Source organism: Balaenoptera physalus, assembly GCF_965194825.1.
Source record: "Balaenoptera physalus genome assembly, chromosome: 2".
Classification (NCBI taxonomy): Eukaryota; Metazoa; Chordata; class Mammalia; order Artiodactyla; family Balaenopteridae; genus Balaenoptera; species Balaenoptera physalus.
In genome coordinates this window covers 12,799,923-12,816,562 of record NC_138883.1, presented here as the reverse complement: position 1 = coordinate 12,816,562, position 16,640 = coordinate 12,799,923, and the positions used below count along the sequence as shown (strand labels likewise).

The 16,640-nt window shown below is 36.3% G+C and overlaps 1 protein-coding gene across 1 annotated transcript in view; it reads right to left on the bottom strand.

Moving 5' to 3' along the window:
* CATSPERB (cation channel sperm associated auxiliary subunit beta) overlaps window positions 1-16,640 on the bottom strand; it is a 170,760-nt gene that overhangs the window by 82,366 nt on the left and 71,754 nt on the right. Inside the window, exons 11-15 of the mRNA XM_082451224.1 lie at window positions 12,835-12,901; window positions 12,491-12,537; window positions 11,952-12,104; window positions 10,427-10,579; window positions 2,350-2,494 (exon numbers count right to left, since the gene is read on the bottom strand). Coding sequence (XP_082307350.1) covers window positions 2,350-2,494; window positions 10,427-10,579; window positions 11,952-12,104; window positions 12,491-12,537; window positions 12,835-12,901 — 565 coding nt within the window. The remainder of the gene's footprint in view (window positions 1-2,349; window positions 2,495-10,426; window positions 10,580-11,951; window positions 12,105-12,490; window positions 12,538-12,834; window positions 12,902-16,640) is intronic.

The window sequence follows — 16,640 nt, the reverse complement described above, 5'->3', positions numbered from 1 at the left end:
AAACTAGTAAGGAGATTGAATTAGTAATAAAAAATCTCTCCCTGGACCTGATGGCTTCACTGGTGAATTCAATAAAACATTTAAAGAAGAGCTAATACTGATCCTTCTGAAACTTTTCCAAAAAATTGAAAAGGAGGGAACATTTCCCAACTCATTTCATGAGGCCAGTATTATCCTGATACCAAAGCCAAACAAAAACACTATCAAAAAAGAAAAAAGAAAACTGTAGACCAATATCCTTGATGAGTAATGATGCAAAAATCCTCAACAAAATACTAGCACACAGAATTCAGCAGCACATTAAAAGGATTATTCACCATGACTAAGTAGGGTTTATTCCTGGAATGCAAGGAACATTGAATGCAAACAACATATGAAAAGTGATCAATGTAATATACCACATTAACAGAATGAAAGAAAAGAACCCACAACATCATCTTAACTGATACAAAAGAGCATTTGACAAAATTCAACATACTTTCATGATAAAACACTCAACAGACTAGAAATAGAAAAAAACTGTGGGGGGGGTGAGTGGGATGAATTGGGAGATTGGGATTGAGATATATACACTATTGATACTATGTATAAAATAGATAACTAATGAGAACCTACTGTATAGCACAGGGAACTCTACTCAGTGCTCTATGGTGACCTAAATGAGAAGGAAATCCAAAAACAAAGGGGGTATATGTATATGTATAGCTGATTCACTTTGCTGTACAGTGTAAACTAATACAATATTGTAAAGCAACTATACTCCAATAAAAATTATAAAAAAAAGAAGAAAACTACCTAAACATAATGAAAACCATATATGAGAAACCCACAGTGAACATTATACTCAAGGGTGAAAGACTTAAAGCTTTTCCTCTAAGATCAGGAACAAGGCAAGGAAGCCCACTCTCACCACTTCTATTCAATATAGTACTGGAAGTTCTAGCCAGAGCCATTAAGCAAGATAAAGAAGTTAAAAGCATCAGAATTGAAAAGGAAGTAGTAAAATCATCTCTGTTCACAGATGATGTGATCTTATATGTAGAAATCCCTAAAGCTTCTACCAAAAAAAAAAAAAAAAAAAGACCTATTAGAACTAATAATGGAATTCAGCAACGTAGCAGGATATAAAATCATCACTCAAAAATCAGTTGCATTTCTGTACACTAACATGAATAATTAGAAGACAAAATTAGGAAAACAATTCCATTTACAATAGCATCAAAAAACTACTTAAGAAATAACCGAATTAGTTAAGGGTAACCCACAGAATGGGAGAAAATATTTGCAAATCATATATCTGACAAGGGATTAACATGCAGAATAAATAGAAAACTCCTAAAACTCAACAATAAAAACAAGCAATCTGATTAACAAACAGGTAAAGGACTTGAAAAGACATTTCTCCAAAGAAGATATAAAAATGGCCAATAAGGACATAAAAAGATGCTCAACATCACTAATAATTAGGGAAATGCAATCAAAACTATAATGAAAAACCACTTCACATCCATTAGGATGAGTACTATCAAAAGACCAGAAAATAACAAGGGCTGGCAATGATGTGGAGAAACTGGAACTCTTTTGCACTGGGGGTCAGAATGTAAAATGGTACAGTGCTGTGTAAAACAGTATTGCAGTTCCTCAAAAAATTAAAAATAGAATTATCATATGATCCAGCGATCCCACTTCTGAGTATATACCCAAAAGAAATAAAAGCAGGTCTCAAAGATATATCTGTATAGCCATGTTCATAGCAACACTATTCACAATAGCTAAAACATGGAAGCAACCCAATTGTCCACTGATGTATGAATGGACAAGCAAAATGTCATATATACCATACAACTGAATATTATTCAGCCTTAATGATGAAGAAAACTCTGACATACGTTATTACATGGATGACCCTTGAGGACATTATGCTAAGTGAAATAATCTAGTCACAAAAGGACAAACACTGTATGATTCCACTTATATGAGGTAGCAAAGTAGTCAAAATCATAGAGACAGAAAGTAGAATGGTAGCTGTGAGAGGCTGTGGGGAAGAGAGGAGTGGGGATTTATTTTTTAAAGGGTATAGAGTTTCAAGATGAAAAGAGTTATGGAGACGGATGTTGGAGATGCTTGCAGAATATTTGCATGTATTTAATACCACTGAACTATACACTTAAAAATGGTTAAGATGGTAAATTTTGTTATGTTTATTACAGTAAAAATTTTTTTTAAATCCATCACCCCTAATAGGTCTGTGACTTTAGGATTAGTTCATTAATATGGCAGATTTTAAAATAAATCTTCTAATCCCTGGCTCACAGGTAGTGCTTATACCAATAAAAGTGAATTCCTCACCTGCCTTTGTCAAGTAAACCTTTCCACTTCGGGAAACAAAAGTAATATCTGAAGTATAAAAACTATGATAAGTATTCTTTATGATATCATCATCAAAGTCAGCTATAAATTCAAAGGTGTTGCCGCCATCAATTGAAAGCCATACCTAAGGGAATAAAAAGATAATACCTCACTAAAGAGCTGCCATGTAACAGTCATCAGTTACCTAATCTTCCTACATAAGAAAAGTCATGAACCATGACCATGCTCCCACATCCATCACACACACACACACACACACACACACACACACACACACACACACACACACACACACACAGACGTACAGACAGACTCCTTACCTACTTGGTCAACCGTCTATTTCCTTCCTAGAGTTTGTGCAAAAGTGTACGTGGCAGTCTTCAGTTTTAAACAGTATGCATTGTGAATGTACCAAAGAACAAAGTTATTCCATCATCTCCCAACTGGGCCTCCTCCTATAAACTGATTTGATACATACTGGATGTATTTGGATATGGAGGAGAGTGTTTATCCATATTAAAATGAGACTTCTGTGCTGAATTCCTTTATTAGTTCTAATCAGGTTTTTTTGTTTTTGTTTTGTTTGTTTTGTAGAATCTTCAGAGTTTTCTACATACAAGATCATATCATCTGTGCATAGAGATAATTTTACTTCTTCCTTTTATATGCAGATACTTTTAAATTTCTTTTTCTTGTCTAATAGCTCTGGTTAGAACTTCCAGTACTATATTGAATAGAAGTGGTGAGAGTGGGCTTCCTTGCCTTGTTTCTGATCTTAGAGGAAAAGCTTTAAGTCTTTCACCATCAAGCATAATGCTCACTGTGGGTTTCTCATATATGGTTTTCATTATGTTTAGGTAGTTTTCTTCTATTTCTAGCCTGTTAAGTGTTTTTATCTTGAAAGTATGCTGAATTTTGTCAAATGCTCTTTTGTATCAATTGAGATGATGCTCTGATTTTTTTTTCTTTCATTCTGTTAATGTGGTGTATTATTACATTGATCAGTTTCATATGTTGAACCATCTCTGTGTTCTAGGAACAAATCCCACATGGTCACGGTATGTATAATCCTTTTAATGTGCTGTTGAATTCAGTTTCCTAGTATTTGGTTGAGAATTTTTGCATCAGTGTTTTCTAGGGATTTGGTCTCTAGTTTTCCTTTCTTGTAGTATCCTTGTCTGGCTTTGGTATCAGGATAATGGTGGCATCATAGAATGACCTTGGAAGTGTTCCTTCCTCTTCATTTTTTTTGGTATGAGTTTGAGGAGGATTGGTGTTAATTCTTCTTTAAATATAATATTTGGAACAACTCACCAATGAAGCCATGCCGTCTTGGGCTTTTCTTTGTTGGGAGGTTTGATTACTGATTCAATCTCCTAACTAGTTATTGGTCTGTTCAGATTTCCTATGCCTTCACAATTTAAGAATTAGGAGGTTGTATGTTTCTAGGAATTTACCCATTTCTTCTAGGTTATCCAGCTTGTTAGCATACAACTGTTCATAATATTCTCATATCCTCCTTATTTCTGTGGCATCAATTGTAATGTCCCCTCTTTCAATTTTAGTTGTCTTCTTTTTCTTAGTTAATCTAGCTAAGGCTCGTCAATAAAGCAGCTCAATTTCATTGCTTTTTTTCCTATTTTTCTATTCTTGATTACATTTATCTCTTCTCTAGTCTTTATTATTTCCTTCCATCTGCTAGCTTTGGTTTGGTGGGTCTTCTTTTTCTAGTTCCTTAAGTCATAAAATTAGGTTGTTAATTTGAGATTTTTCTTTTTAATATGTGTTTATAGCTATAAACTTCCCTGTTAGTACTGTTATTGCTGCATCCTGTAAGTTTTTTTTTCACAGATTATTTTTTATTTTTCATTGAAGTATAGTTGATTTACAATATCATGTTAGTTTCAGGTGTACAGCACAGCGATTCAGTTATACATATATATATTCTTCAGATTCTCTTTCCTTATAGGTTATTACAAAACACTGGGTCTAGTTCCATGTGCTAGACAGTAAGTCCTGTTTATCTGTTTTATATATAGTAGTGTATATGTGTTAATCCCAACCTCTTAATTTATCCCTCTCCTCACCCCCTTTTACCCTTTGGTAACCATAAGTTTGTTTTCTATGTCTGTGAGTCTCTTTCTGTTTTTGAAATAAGTTCACTTGTATCCTTTTTTTTTTTTTCAGATTCCACATGTAAGCGATATTATATGATATTTATCTTTCTCTGTCTGGCTTACTTCATCTAGTATGATAATCTCTAGGTTCATCCATGTTACTGCAAATGGCATTATTTCATTATTTTTTATGGCTGAGTAGTATTCTATTGTGTATATATACACCACATCTTCTTTATTCATTCATTTACCTGTTGATGGAAATTTAGGTTGCTTCCAGCTATTGTAAATAGTTTCAGCTATTGTAATAGTGCTGCAATATGTCTCAGCTATGTAAATAGTGCTGCAATATGTCGTGTTTTCATTTTAACTTTCTCAAGGTATTTTCTGATTTCCCTTATGACTACCTCTTTGACTCACTGGTTGTTTAAGAATGTGTTAATTTCCACATACTTGTGGATTTTCCAGTTTTCCTTCTATTGACTTCTAGTTTCATTCCACTGTGATTGGAAAATATACTTTGTATAATTTCAATCTTTTTAAATGTGTTGAGACTTGTTTTGTGGCCTCACATATGATCTATCCTAGAGAATGTTCTGTGTGTATTTGAGAAGAATTTATTCTGCAGGTGCTGGGTGCAGTATTCTGATCACATCGGTTAGGTGCAATTGGTCTACAGTGTTGTTCAAGTCTTCTGTTTCCTTATTTATCTTCTGTCTGGTTGTTCTATCCATTATTGAAAGTGGAGTATGAAGTCTCTTATGATTATGTTGCTATCGATTTCTCCCTTCATTCTTTCAAAGTTTGCTTCATATTTATATTTCAAAGTTTGCTCTGATGTTTCATGCATAAATATTTATAATGGTTATATCTTCTTGGTGAATTGACCTTTTATTCTTATATAATGTCTTTGTTTCTTGTAATGATTTCTGACTTAAAGTCTATTTTGTATGATTACAAAATAGTATAGCCATCCCTGATCTTTTGGATACCATTTGCATGAAATATTTTTTCAATCTTTTCGTTTTCAGCCCATGTCCTCAGATCTAAAGTGAGTCTCTTGTAGACAGAATATAATTGCATCCTGTTTTTTTTTTTAAATCCATTCAGCTAATTTATGTCTTTTGATTGGGATATTTAGTCTATTTAAATGTAAAATAATTACTGACAGGGAAGGATTTACTATTACCATTTTATTTATTGTTTCATATGTCTTGTAGCTTTTTGTCCCTCCTTTCCTCTCTTACTGTCTTCCTTTGTGTTTTTTGTTTTTTTTTTGTAGTGACATGCTTTGATTTCCTTCTTGTGTTCTTGTGTATATATTCCACATATATATTTTTCTTTGTAGTTACCACTGCAATTACATAAAATATTACATTCTATTTTTAATCTGATAACAACTTAACTTCAACTGTATACAAAATCACCTCCTATACAGCTCCGCCCCCACACTTTATGTTATTGATGTCATAAATTACACGCTTTTATATTATATACTTGTTAACATATTTATAGTTTTAAAAATATTTTTCTCATGTAAATCCTATACAAGAATTAAAAGTGAACTTATGCACCAAAATAACATTAATACAAGTTACTGTATTTGTCCATGTTTTTATATTATTGCAAAACTTTTTATTTTCATGTGACTTCATGTTGCTATCTAGCATCCTTTAGTTTTGTCTTGCAGGACTCTCTTTAGCATTTTTTTTGCAGAGCAGGTATAGTTGTAATGAACTCCTTCAGCTTTAGTTTATCTGGGAAAAATCTTAATTTCCCCTTCATTTTTGAATGACAGTTTACCAAATACAGTATTCTTGATTGACAGTTTTTTGGGTTTTTTTTTCCCTTTCAGCACTTTGAATATATCATCCCACTCCCTTCTGGCTTGCACTGCTTCTGCTGAGAAATCCACTGATAATTTTATGAAAGTTCCCTTGTATGTGACAAAGCCACTTTTCTCTTGCTGCTTACAAGATTCTGTCTTTGACTTTTGACAGTTTGATTATAATGTGTCTCAGTGTTGGTCTCTTTGGACTTATTCTGATTGGAATTTCTTTAATGTGTATGTCCATTTTCCCCCTCAAATTTGAGAAGTGTTTGACCATTATTTCTTTAAATAAGCTCTGTGTCCCTTTCTCTCTCTCTCTTCACCTTCTGGGACTCCCATAGTGCATATGTAGGTCCATTTGATAGTATCTGTAAATTCCTGAGGTTCTCTTCACTTTTCTTCATTCTTTTTTCTTTTTGCTCCTCTGACTTGATGATTTCAAATAACCTCTCTTCAATTTGCTGATTCTTTCTTCTGCTTGATCTTGTCTGCTGTTAAACTTGTCTAGTGAGTTTTTCAGTTCAGTTATTGTATTTTTCAGTTCTGGAATTTCTGTTTGACCTTTTAAAATGATTTCTATCTCTTTTTGATATTCTCATTTTGTCCATGCATTATTTTCCTGATTTCTCTTAGTTATCTGTGTTCTTGTCTGACTCATTGAGCACCTTTATGACAGCGGTTTTCAATTCTTTGTCAGGCATCTCATAGATCTGCATTTCTTTAGGGTCATTTTCTGGAGTTTTATTTTGTTCCTTTGATTGGATCATGTATGCCTGTTTCTTTGTATGCCTTCTGATGTTGCTGTTGTTGTTTTGAGACTTGGGCATCAGATAAAGCAACCACATTTCCAGTTTTTATGGACTGGCTTTATGCAGACCTCTACCAATCTGCCCAGTTAGAGATTCTAGGACCTCTGAAATCTTTTCTGAGGATGTGCCTTCTCTGGCTTGTTCTGTGCTTTTAGTTGTCTCAAATTCCCTAAACTGCTTATCCCTGCTTCTTCTCAGAAGCACATAAGCTCTTGCTGCCACTGGCATCTGCCTGCAGAACTGCAATTCTAATGTGCTGCAGTGATCATATCTGTTTTCAGCAGTTTCCAAACAAGGCTGCCAGTTCCATCAGTGCTTTCAGTCAAGTGAGACAGATTCCAGTCTGTCAGGCAGCCCCTGGTCTTGCCAGAACATTGGATGCACTGTTAGCTCTTTTGTTTCTGTCCTGAGGGAGGATCCTTGGTGTGGGAAGTTTCCTTCAAGTTGTGCTGCACTAAGTCAAATAGGAGGAGAGGCATGGATGTATGTGCAAAATGTTGCAAGTTTTTCTATCCCTTTTGCTGGAATCCCTTCTTGGTTTTAGCTTGGTTTGGGTGCTGTAGCTTCTCAACAGGCCTGTAGAGTTCTTGCAAAGGTATGCTGGTTTGTATATTGCTATCTTTGTGGTTCTGGGGGAAAGTGAGGGTCTGAAACTTCCTAGCCTGCCATCTTGTCAATATTACTCCCCCTTTTCAGCAGTTTCCAAACAATGCTGCATGTCGCATCAGTGTTCTGAGTTAGGCAAGACAGAAACCAGTCCCTTGAGCAGCCCCCAGACAAGCCAGAATGTTGGACACAAGGCCCACTCTTCTGTCTCTATTCCAAGGGAGGATCCCTGGTGTGGGAGGTTTCTTCCTGGTTGTGCCATGCTAAATTGAATGGGGGCAGGACAGATGGGCACACACTGAAAATTTTCCCACCCCTTTGTTAGAATCCTTTTTTGGTTTTATGTTGGTCTGAGTGCTGTAGCTTCTCAACTGGTCTCTAAAGTTCTTGTAAAGGTACTCTGATCTGTATATTGTTGCTAACTCAGTGCCTCTGTGGAAGAGCAATGGCCTGAAGCTTCTTAGTCTGCCATCTTGCTGAGCCAGAATTCTTCTTTTTAATGAAGGTGAAGTTCTCTTTTTCTTTTATGGTTATTGTTTTTTTAGTCTTGTTTTAAAATGCTTTCCCACACTGAGTTCAGAAAGATATTCATTATTTTCCCTCTAAAAGTTTTGATATTTAAATTAGTAATCTGTCAGGACTTGAGCTTGATGTATGTTGCAATGTGGGGATATATTTCAACAGTTTCCATATGTATAACCAAACTTCCCATCCCATTTTGAGCAGTCTCTTATTTCCCCCTGTGATGTCACTTTGGCCTCTATCAATATTCTAGATTTGCATGGGTCTACTTGTGGGCTATTTTATCCCGTTGGTCAATTTGTCTATTCCTGGGCCAAAACTGCATTACCAAAATTGTTACAACTTTTAAAATAGTGTTAATATCTGGTAATACAAGTCCCTCCCCCTTATTCTTCTTCAGAAGTGTCTTGGTTACTCTTGGTCTTTTGTTTTTCCATGTATAATTATTTTTTTTCTTTTTGCTTTACTTAAAAAATTTTTTAATTGAGGTATAATTGACATATACCATATATATTTTAGAGTCAACTTAAACTCCACAACAAATCTTGGGATCTTGATTAGAGTTGTATTAGATCTACAGATTAATTTAAGGAAGAATTGATATTAATAGTCAAGTTTTCTTGTCCACAAGCATGTTTATGTTCATTTCTTTATAAAGTTTTAAATGTCCTTCAGTGAAGTTTATAATTTTCTACATATAGGTCTTAGAAATCTTAGATTTATTCTTAGGTACTTTATAGTTTTTGTTTGTATATTTCTGTTTTGTTTTGCTTTGTTTCTTCTATTGTAAATAGTGTCTTAAAAATTATGTTTTCAAATTTATTGTTGATCGTGTGCAGAAATGAGATTGACTTTACCTCCTGCCTAGTTTAACTTTAACTCCCATCTTGTTTTAGTAATTTGTATGTATCTTTTAGATTTTCTATATAGACAATCAGATCTTCTGCAAGTAAATAGATTTTGTTCGCTACTTTTTAATATTCATGCCTTTGATTTCTTAATTTTTTTTCTTTGTCTTATTGCATTCCCCTCTGTATACTTTTTCACTTCTTAATAATTTCTTGGTAGAACTCCAAGAAACTGTTGTATTGTGGTTAATACAAACCCCTGCCTTTTCCACAGTTGAATGTGGAAAAGAACATTTGATAATGCTGAACTGGTCACATGTTGAATTCTTGAGCACAAAGCTCAAGCAATCATATTGGATTACCTTAGTCAATTCATTCTCCCATCTTCCTAGGCAACTATTTTACTCTGTTCTCTCCTTCCTCAACCCCTCAACATTTCTCCTCCATCCTCACTAGTAAACAATAACTTTGATTTTTGTTGAGAAAATAGAAGATAAATTCCCACACCTTCCATTACCATAGCTACCCACCTGCCTACCAGCTTTTGAACCTGAAAATCCTTCCTTCCTCCCGTTACTATAGAACAACTGTCTGTGCTCCTAAGGCCAATCTCTCCACTAGTTCATAGACCTCATCTCCTCTCACCTCTTTAGAAATGTCACCCCAGCAATTTCTTTTCTCTCTTTCCTGCATCGTCAGCTTTTCCTCTCTACCAAATAAGTCCCATAAGCACACAACGTAATTCCTCCTATCTTTAAAAAAACTCTTCTTGGGGCTTCCCTGGTGGCGCAGTGGTTGAGAATCTGCCTGCCAATGCAGGGGACATGGGTTCGAGCCCTGGTCTGGGAAGATCCCACATGCCGCGGAACAACTCGGCCCGTGAGCCACAACTACTGAGCCTGCGTGTCTGGAGCCTGTGCTCCGCAACCAGAGAGGCCGCGATAGTGAGAGGCCCGCGCACCGCGATGAAGAGTGGCCCCCGCTCGCCGCAACTAGAGAAAGTCCTCGCACAGAAACGAAGACCCAACACAGCCATAAATAAATAAATAAATAATTAATTAATTAAAAAAAAAAAAAACTCTTCTTTTGACCTTTCTTTCTTCAAACACTGCTACAATTCCGTGCTCCACTTTTCAGCAAAACTTTGCAAAAGATTTGTTTGTATTCACTGTCACTAATTCCTCTCCTCTCATTCTCTCTTCATCAGGCTTTCCACCTCCCTGACCATCAGAGTGACTCTGTTCTTTACTTGATGTATAATCACTCAGCATAGAGCAAGTGAATGATTTACATCTATACTACAGTGTGAAGTTTCATACACACCTGATTACCATAAGCATACAGAAAATGGCTTCGTGGGTGGAATATCATTCCAACAGGAGAAGAAAATGATGAAGGAAATAAGAAAAGTGGAAATTTTTGTATTAATCTCGGTTTGTTGTTTTTTAGGATCCTCACAGAGACAGTGGTTTTTTTCTAGAAATAGATAAACAAAGCAGAAGCAAATCATAAGAATTTTTCCACCAATAGTACTAGTCTATGTTACAATTTTTAGAGTTTCCTGTTACTTGGATTTGGATTAAGATAGGCACAAAACCATTAACACAGCATAGAATTGGAAGGATTAGCAACTACTGGTATCTCTTTACTCTGCGTCCCCCCACCATATATGTCCATTTTATAGATGTTGAACATGAAGTAAAGGCGATTAAATAATTTTCCCATTTATTATTTAATAATAATAATTTAATTAATAATAATTTAATTATTATTATTAAATAATAAATGTCATGGGGGGATTTATTGTAGAATCATTACTGAACTCAACAGACTCCAAGGCCCATGCACATAACTATAATGTCAAACTACTTTTTAAAAGTGTGGATGCCTAGGCCACACTCCAATTCTGTCAGATCATGATTTTGAAGGGGATCAGAATATGCACCCCCAAGGCATGCCACTTTGGTATAAAGATTATTTTAAGCTGAAGATATTTGAGATTCAAGAGATGCAGACAAAATCCTTCCATTATCTGACTAAAAGCAGCAACTTCTGGGATAAAAGGCTGCCATTAATTCCTCTTCAGAGCAGATCGACTCCCAGAAGGCAGAATGTGAACAAAACCTACCCCAAATCCCTTCCCAGGGGAGTTTTATGGCCCTGAAGGAGCCGGAAAGACCACGCATACCTGTACAAACAAACATCACAAACTTCCTTATCTCCTGTTTGTTCTCCTGTAAACCATTATCTTTTCATTTGTTTTCCCTTAAGTACCTTTCTCGCTCAACCCCTTAAACTATTAAGATGGCATATAACCTCCAAATTTTAACTACCTTTTGAATTATTCATCACTGACTTTCACCCACACGTATGTGCACTGCATGCATAAATAAATTGTTTTCTTTTCTCCTGTTAATCTGTCTTTTGTCAGTTTAATTTGCAGGGCCCCAAAAATTGAACATAAGAGGGTAGAGGAGAATTATTTTTTTTCTCCCCTAAAATCATGAGTGTAGGGCTAGTTCCACTTTTTGTTCATTTAAACTAACCATTTTACAGACACTTAAATTTATATAGACCAAACTCAGCTTACATTCTCCTGAAGAATAAGCAAAGAAGCATTACTACACAAACAGCGCTGTATTTTCCATTTTCATCAAACTGAATGACAATAAGAGGCAAGACATCTATAAAGTATCAAACTATATTGTTAACCATAAATAATTTCACTGTAGCCAATTTTATCACCTTCTATTGTCAAAGATAAAAAGAACTTGGAAATAAGTTTTGCAAAGGTAAATTTTCACTACTGTGGTGTCAAGAGCAATCACCTCTGGGCTATAAGGCCTACCTGGTTATGGAAGAGGTAGACTCCAGAACTTTGTTCTTGGTCAACAAGAAATGTTACCACAGTTGAAAGAATAGTTTTCATTCCTTTTGAAATGGGGGGTAAGCAAGGTAACCATTCAAGAAATGGTTCTTTACTATAAAAACAAGAGCTTGCCTACAAAAAGAGAAAGGAAAAGTTAATGCCATTCTTGAACTATAAAAGTCCTAATTAGTTCTTGTAGGCAAATAAACTAATGAACAACACTAATTGTGTTGTCATGACTGGCCACAAATAATAGTGATATATCTTTAATGCCTGTGCTTCTCTTCTGGGGGATATGCATCCCTTTCTGGCACGAATTGTTTTTCTAGAACCACTGTGTGGGTCTAGATTTAACATAATTAGGTAATTACCATTAAATCTAAGTACAGGCACCACTGGGAGCAAAGAGTGATTGTTAAGCTTTTGAGTCTATAGAATTGCCATTTTTTAGATTAATAACAACCTGTGAAATCATGAACAATAAAATTTCTTACTTTTTAAAGTATTTAATACCATACCTCACTTAGGGTCCTGTTTCTCTCAAAGGTGATAGTAACATAATCAACTATAAAATATAAAGGTACAGAAATTATAAGTAGCATCTATATTTTTAAACGTATCACTAATTAAATGATACAATTTAATTGTATCATTTACAATACAATCTTCTTGCACTTACAACAGGGCATGCCTATTGTATCAGATTTAAACTAATTTTCCCCGCAGTTTTAGGCCATTAACTTATACAAAACAAACCTATCTTTATATTTAATTCTGTTTTTATTTTATTTCATTTTATCTAATCTATATATGCTAGCTATGTTGACAAAAGCTTATTAATAGTTCTTTAACTAAAATTTACCTTCAAAATGTTCTCTGTTAGCAAAACATCTTTCATTATACCACAGTTTTCCTTTGATGTAGTCAACCTACATAAATAAACAAAAATGTCATTTAGGCAATATGTAGCCTTAAGATGTAAAAATAGAAAAACTTAAAAGAAATTTTAAAAGTTCAATAGTTCAGGAATGTGAGGCAAATAAAAGAAGAAAAACTGTATGGCAGCAAAATAAAAGTCCGTGGAATGAGGACAAGAAACAAGAATATGCTTTTTGAACAACACACAAAAAAGGAATAAAAAGAAATTTCGCATGATTGGCATATGTTAATGGAAGACGCTACTCTCTATGAGCTGTCTTTCCGAGGCTCTCAGGAGCTGCTGATCTTTCATTACAGTTAAAATGGGTCACATGCTTATCTTTTATTCTCCTTCAGCTGCAGCTAGGTTTAAGGAGACTTCCCAGAGGCCTGACAGCAGCAAAAAGCAATAAGAAAAAAAGCCACAAAAATACAGGTTTTGAAAAACTGGTCATATGGGAGAAGCTTCCAAGAAGGTGAGATTATATATGTTGGATATGAATTATATGCAAGAATTTGAGACGGTTTTGTAATAGGTGTCAATGAAAAAATGTTGCCTGCCATATCAGTAAACAAAGGATGTTGCAGCCATCAAGCCACTACAGCCACTCCGATGGTGAGCCCTGAGGGAACTCAGGACAGAGACAAATGAGCTGCCCACTGCCAAGCCCTCAGTCACTGCAGCCACCCCCCAAGGATGCACCCTGAGGAGACTCAGGATGACAAAGCACAGGATACTGGCCCCAGATAGCTGAGGTGCACATCAAAGGAATGATTTCAGGGAGCCCAGACTCTTGCATCTTCCCGTACATAGAAAAAGGACTAAATTCCTTAACTTGAGATATCTGGTTTTCTTTAATTAACAGTCATCTTTTGATGTTCCGACTACCTGGTCTTTGTTGCAAAAACTCCTAAATATCCTCCTCCTCCCTTACCTCTTAGGAGCAGTCTCTCAGAGCTATCTGAGAGTCTGTGTCCCAGGCTTATGTCCTCAGTTTTGTCCACTGAATAAAACATAACTCAGCTTTTAGGTTGTGTATTTTTTTTTTTTAGTCAACATAGGCAGATTCTGACTCTCATATTATTGTTGAGACAAAAGGAAGACCTTCTTACATTTTTAAAGACCAGTAATAAAATCTGCATAATCTGTGCATTAAAAGCCTTTAAAATGTTCTAGAATAGATTGTGGTGATGCTTGCACAACTCTGTGAATATACTAAAGGCCATTGAATTGTACACTTTAAGTGGGTGAAGTTTATGCTATGTGAATTATATCTTGATAAAACTGCTGAATAAACAAAAAAGCCTTTTAAAATGGAGTGGACAATAATTTATTTGAATTTCAACCTATGGTTTTATATCAAATGAGCCTTTTGAGTTCTCATATAAATCTTCAGTTTTTCAGGATGCCATAATTATCATGATTCTATCTGGGCAATTAGTATAGAATCTTTATCGGGCCCTGATTCCTTTTTTACTCTTTAGATTCCTTCTTTTTTTTTTTTTTTTCCTACCTGGAATAAAACTTGTAATAGTCCAGTGAATATCCTTGGGGATAATTTAATCTGATCAGGCTGACTTTATTCCAAGGATGAGCTCATGCCCCAGGCCTGATTTAGGGTCACAAAGATGGGTCAGGAATACACACAGGATCCAACTCAGGTTAATGAGTCGGCCCTGAGGCTTGCTAGAACCACGGGGAAAGAGATACTTTATTCCTGTGGGGAGTGCTAAACTGATGGCACATAAACCTGGTGGCTATTCTTCCTGACAATTGGAGAAAACCCACTGAGAATGAAGCTAATGTAGAGGAAAGCAGACTCAAATGCTGAGAAGACAGGGTCGGACAGACATCTGTTAGGCACTAAATCCAGTCATGTCTGGAAGCTGGATTCATTCACTCCTTGAATTCCCTGTTCACATGAGCCAACAACTTCCTCTCCTTCGCTAAAATCAGTTTTAGTTTGGTTTCTGTCATTTGCCTTCAGAAGTTTCTGACTATCTGTTTGGGGAGAAAACCCAGCTTTTTTTTTTTTAAAGTTGCTACTTTGATTCTGAACCAGGCTGAGGTTTTTCTTATGTAATGTTATTTAATCACTTCACCTCTAAGAGGTAGATATTGTCATGCCCATTTTAAAATGAAGAAATTGAGGCCAGGAGAGGTATATGACTGCTCAAAGTTCCATGCTGCATGGCTACTAAGCTTGTCCAAGACTGGACTCCTGTCCGTCTTCATTTATTCACTCATGGATTCTGCAAATATTTATTGAGACAGCCTATCTACAAGGCAGCCTAATAATAGCATACAATAGTAAATAGGATAGCTCTTGACATGAAACCTAAAGTCTGATGAGGTTAGTCCAAGTATCCATCAATAGGAGACAGGCTAAGTAAACTCTGGTTAAGTTCACACAATGGAATATTTGCAGCTATAAAAAAAAAAGAAGGGCAGGCTTAGGTCTGGTAAAAATCACAAACAAGGTTCCTGCCTCACTTACAGCTTACATTTCTAGTTCTGTCTTTATTTCTGGCATCCCACTCCTTCACGGGAGTCTCTGGATAGTAAGCTCTCCTGATGTCTTATCTGTGACAATTTCTTTTCTTCACCCTCATTCTTGAATGATATAGTTTAGCTAGGTTTGGAACTCTCTCTTGACAGTTTTCTCCCTTGCTCTTTCTGATGTAAATCAGTTTTGCCTACCTGGCCTTCCCAGTTCTCAGCTTCACATTTCTTCCAATCAGTACAGCAAGAAGTCAGTTCCTTTTGTTTCCTGAGAAATAAGTGCCCCTTTGCTTTAGACAGTCTGAGTGAGTGTGCGTGTGTATGCACAGGTGAGTGTGTGCCCACAGGCCTGTATGAGGACAGAATGGGGAGGAGACATGGCAAAAGGCTAGAAATGCTCATAATTTTGTTGTGCTTTCCAAACTAAAGCATGCTTATATGTTGATGGGAATGACTTAGTTGAATCTCAGAACTTGACCTTGTAACAGAGAGGGGAGGTAACTGATGGAACAAAATCCAGAATCAGAGCTGTAGAATCAGAGTTTACATGGTACTTGTATCAAATTAGAAAGAGCACCCCGGGACTTCCCTGGTGGCACAGTGGTTAAGAAACCGCCTGCCAAGGCAGGGGACACGGGTTCGACCCCTGGTGCAGGAAGATCCCACATGCTGCGGTGGAGCAACTAAGCCCGCGCTCCACAACTACTGAAGCCCGCATACCTAGATCCCGTGCTCTGGAACAAGAGAAGCCACCGCGTGAGAAGCCCGCGCACCGCAACGAAGAGTAGCCCCCGCCCCGCTCGCCGCAACTAGAGAAAGCCCGCACGCAGCAACGAAGACTCAGTGCAGCCAAAGATAAATAAATAAAATAAATAAATTTATAAAAAATGAAAAAGAAAGAGTGCCCCTTTCTCCAGGTAGGCACAGACCCACACGGGGGTGGGGGGTAAGCGGACTGGGGAGTCAAGTGTTAGCCATATTTCGGCTCTATCTTTTCAACTGGGTGTCCTTGTGCAGAACGCACTGAACAACCACAGCAATCCTGGACAGAACATATAAAGATGGGGTGGGGACCACCTCAGAGACAAAGAAGGGGCATTTCCTCCTTTGAAACAGAAGGGGATATCATTGCTTAATGGTTATTGGAAATACGTGTTTTTAGTTCAAACTGTAAATAATATTATAGTATCAGCAATAATAATCTATATTATGAATTCTTGTCTTGCACCTCATCTCTTAGGTCACTA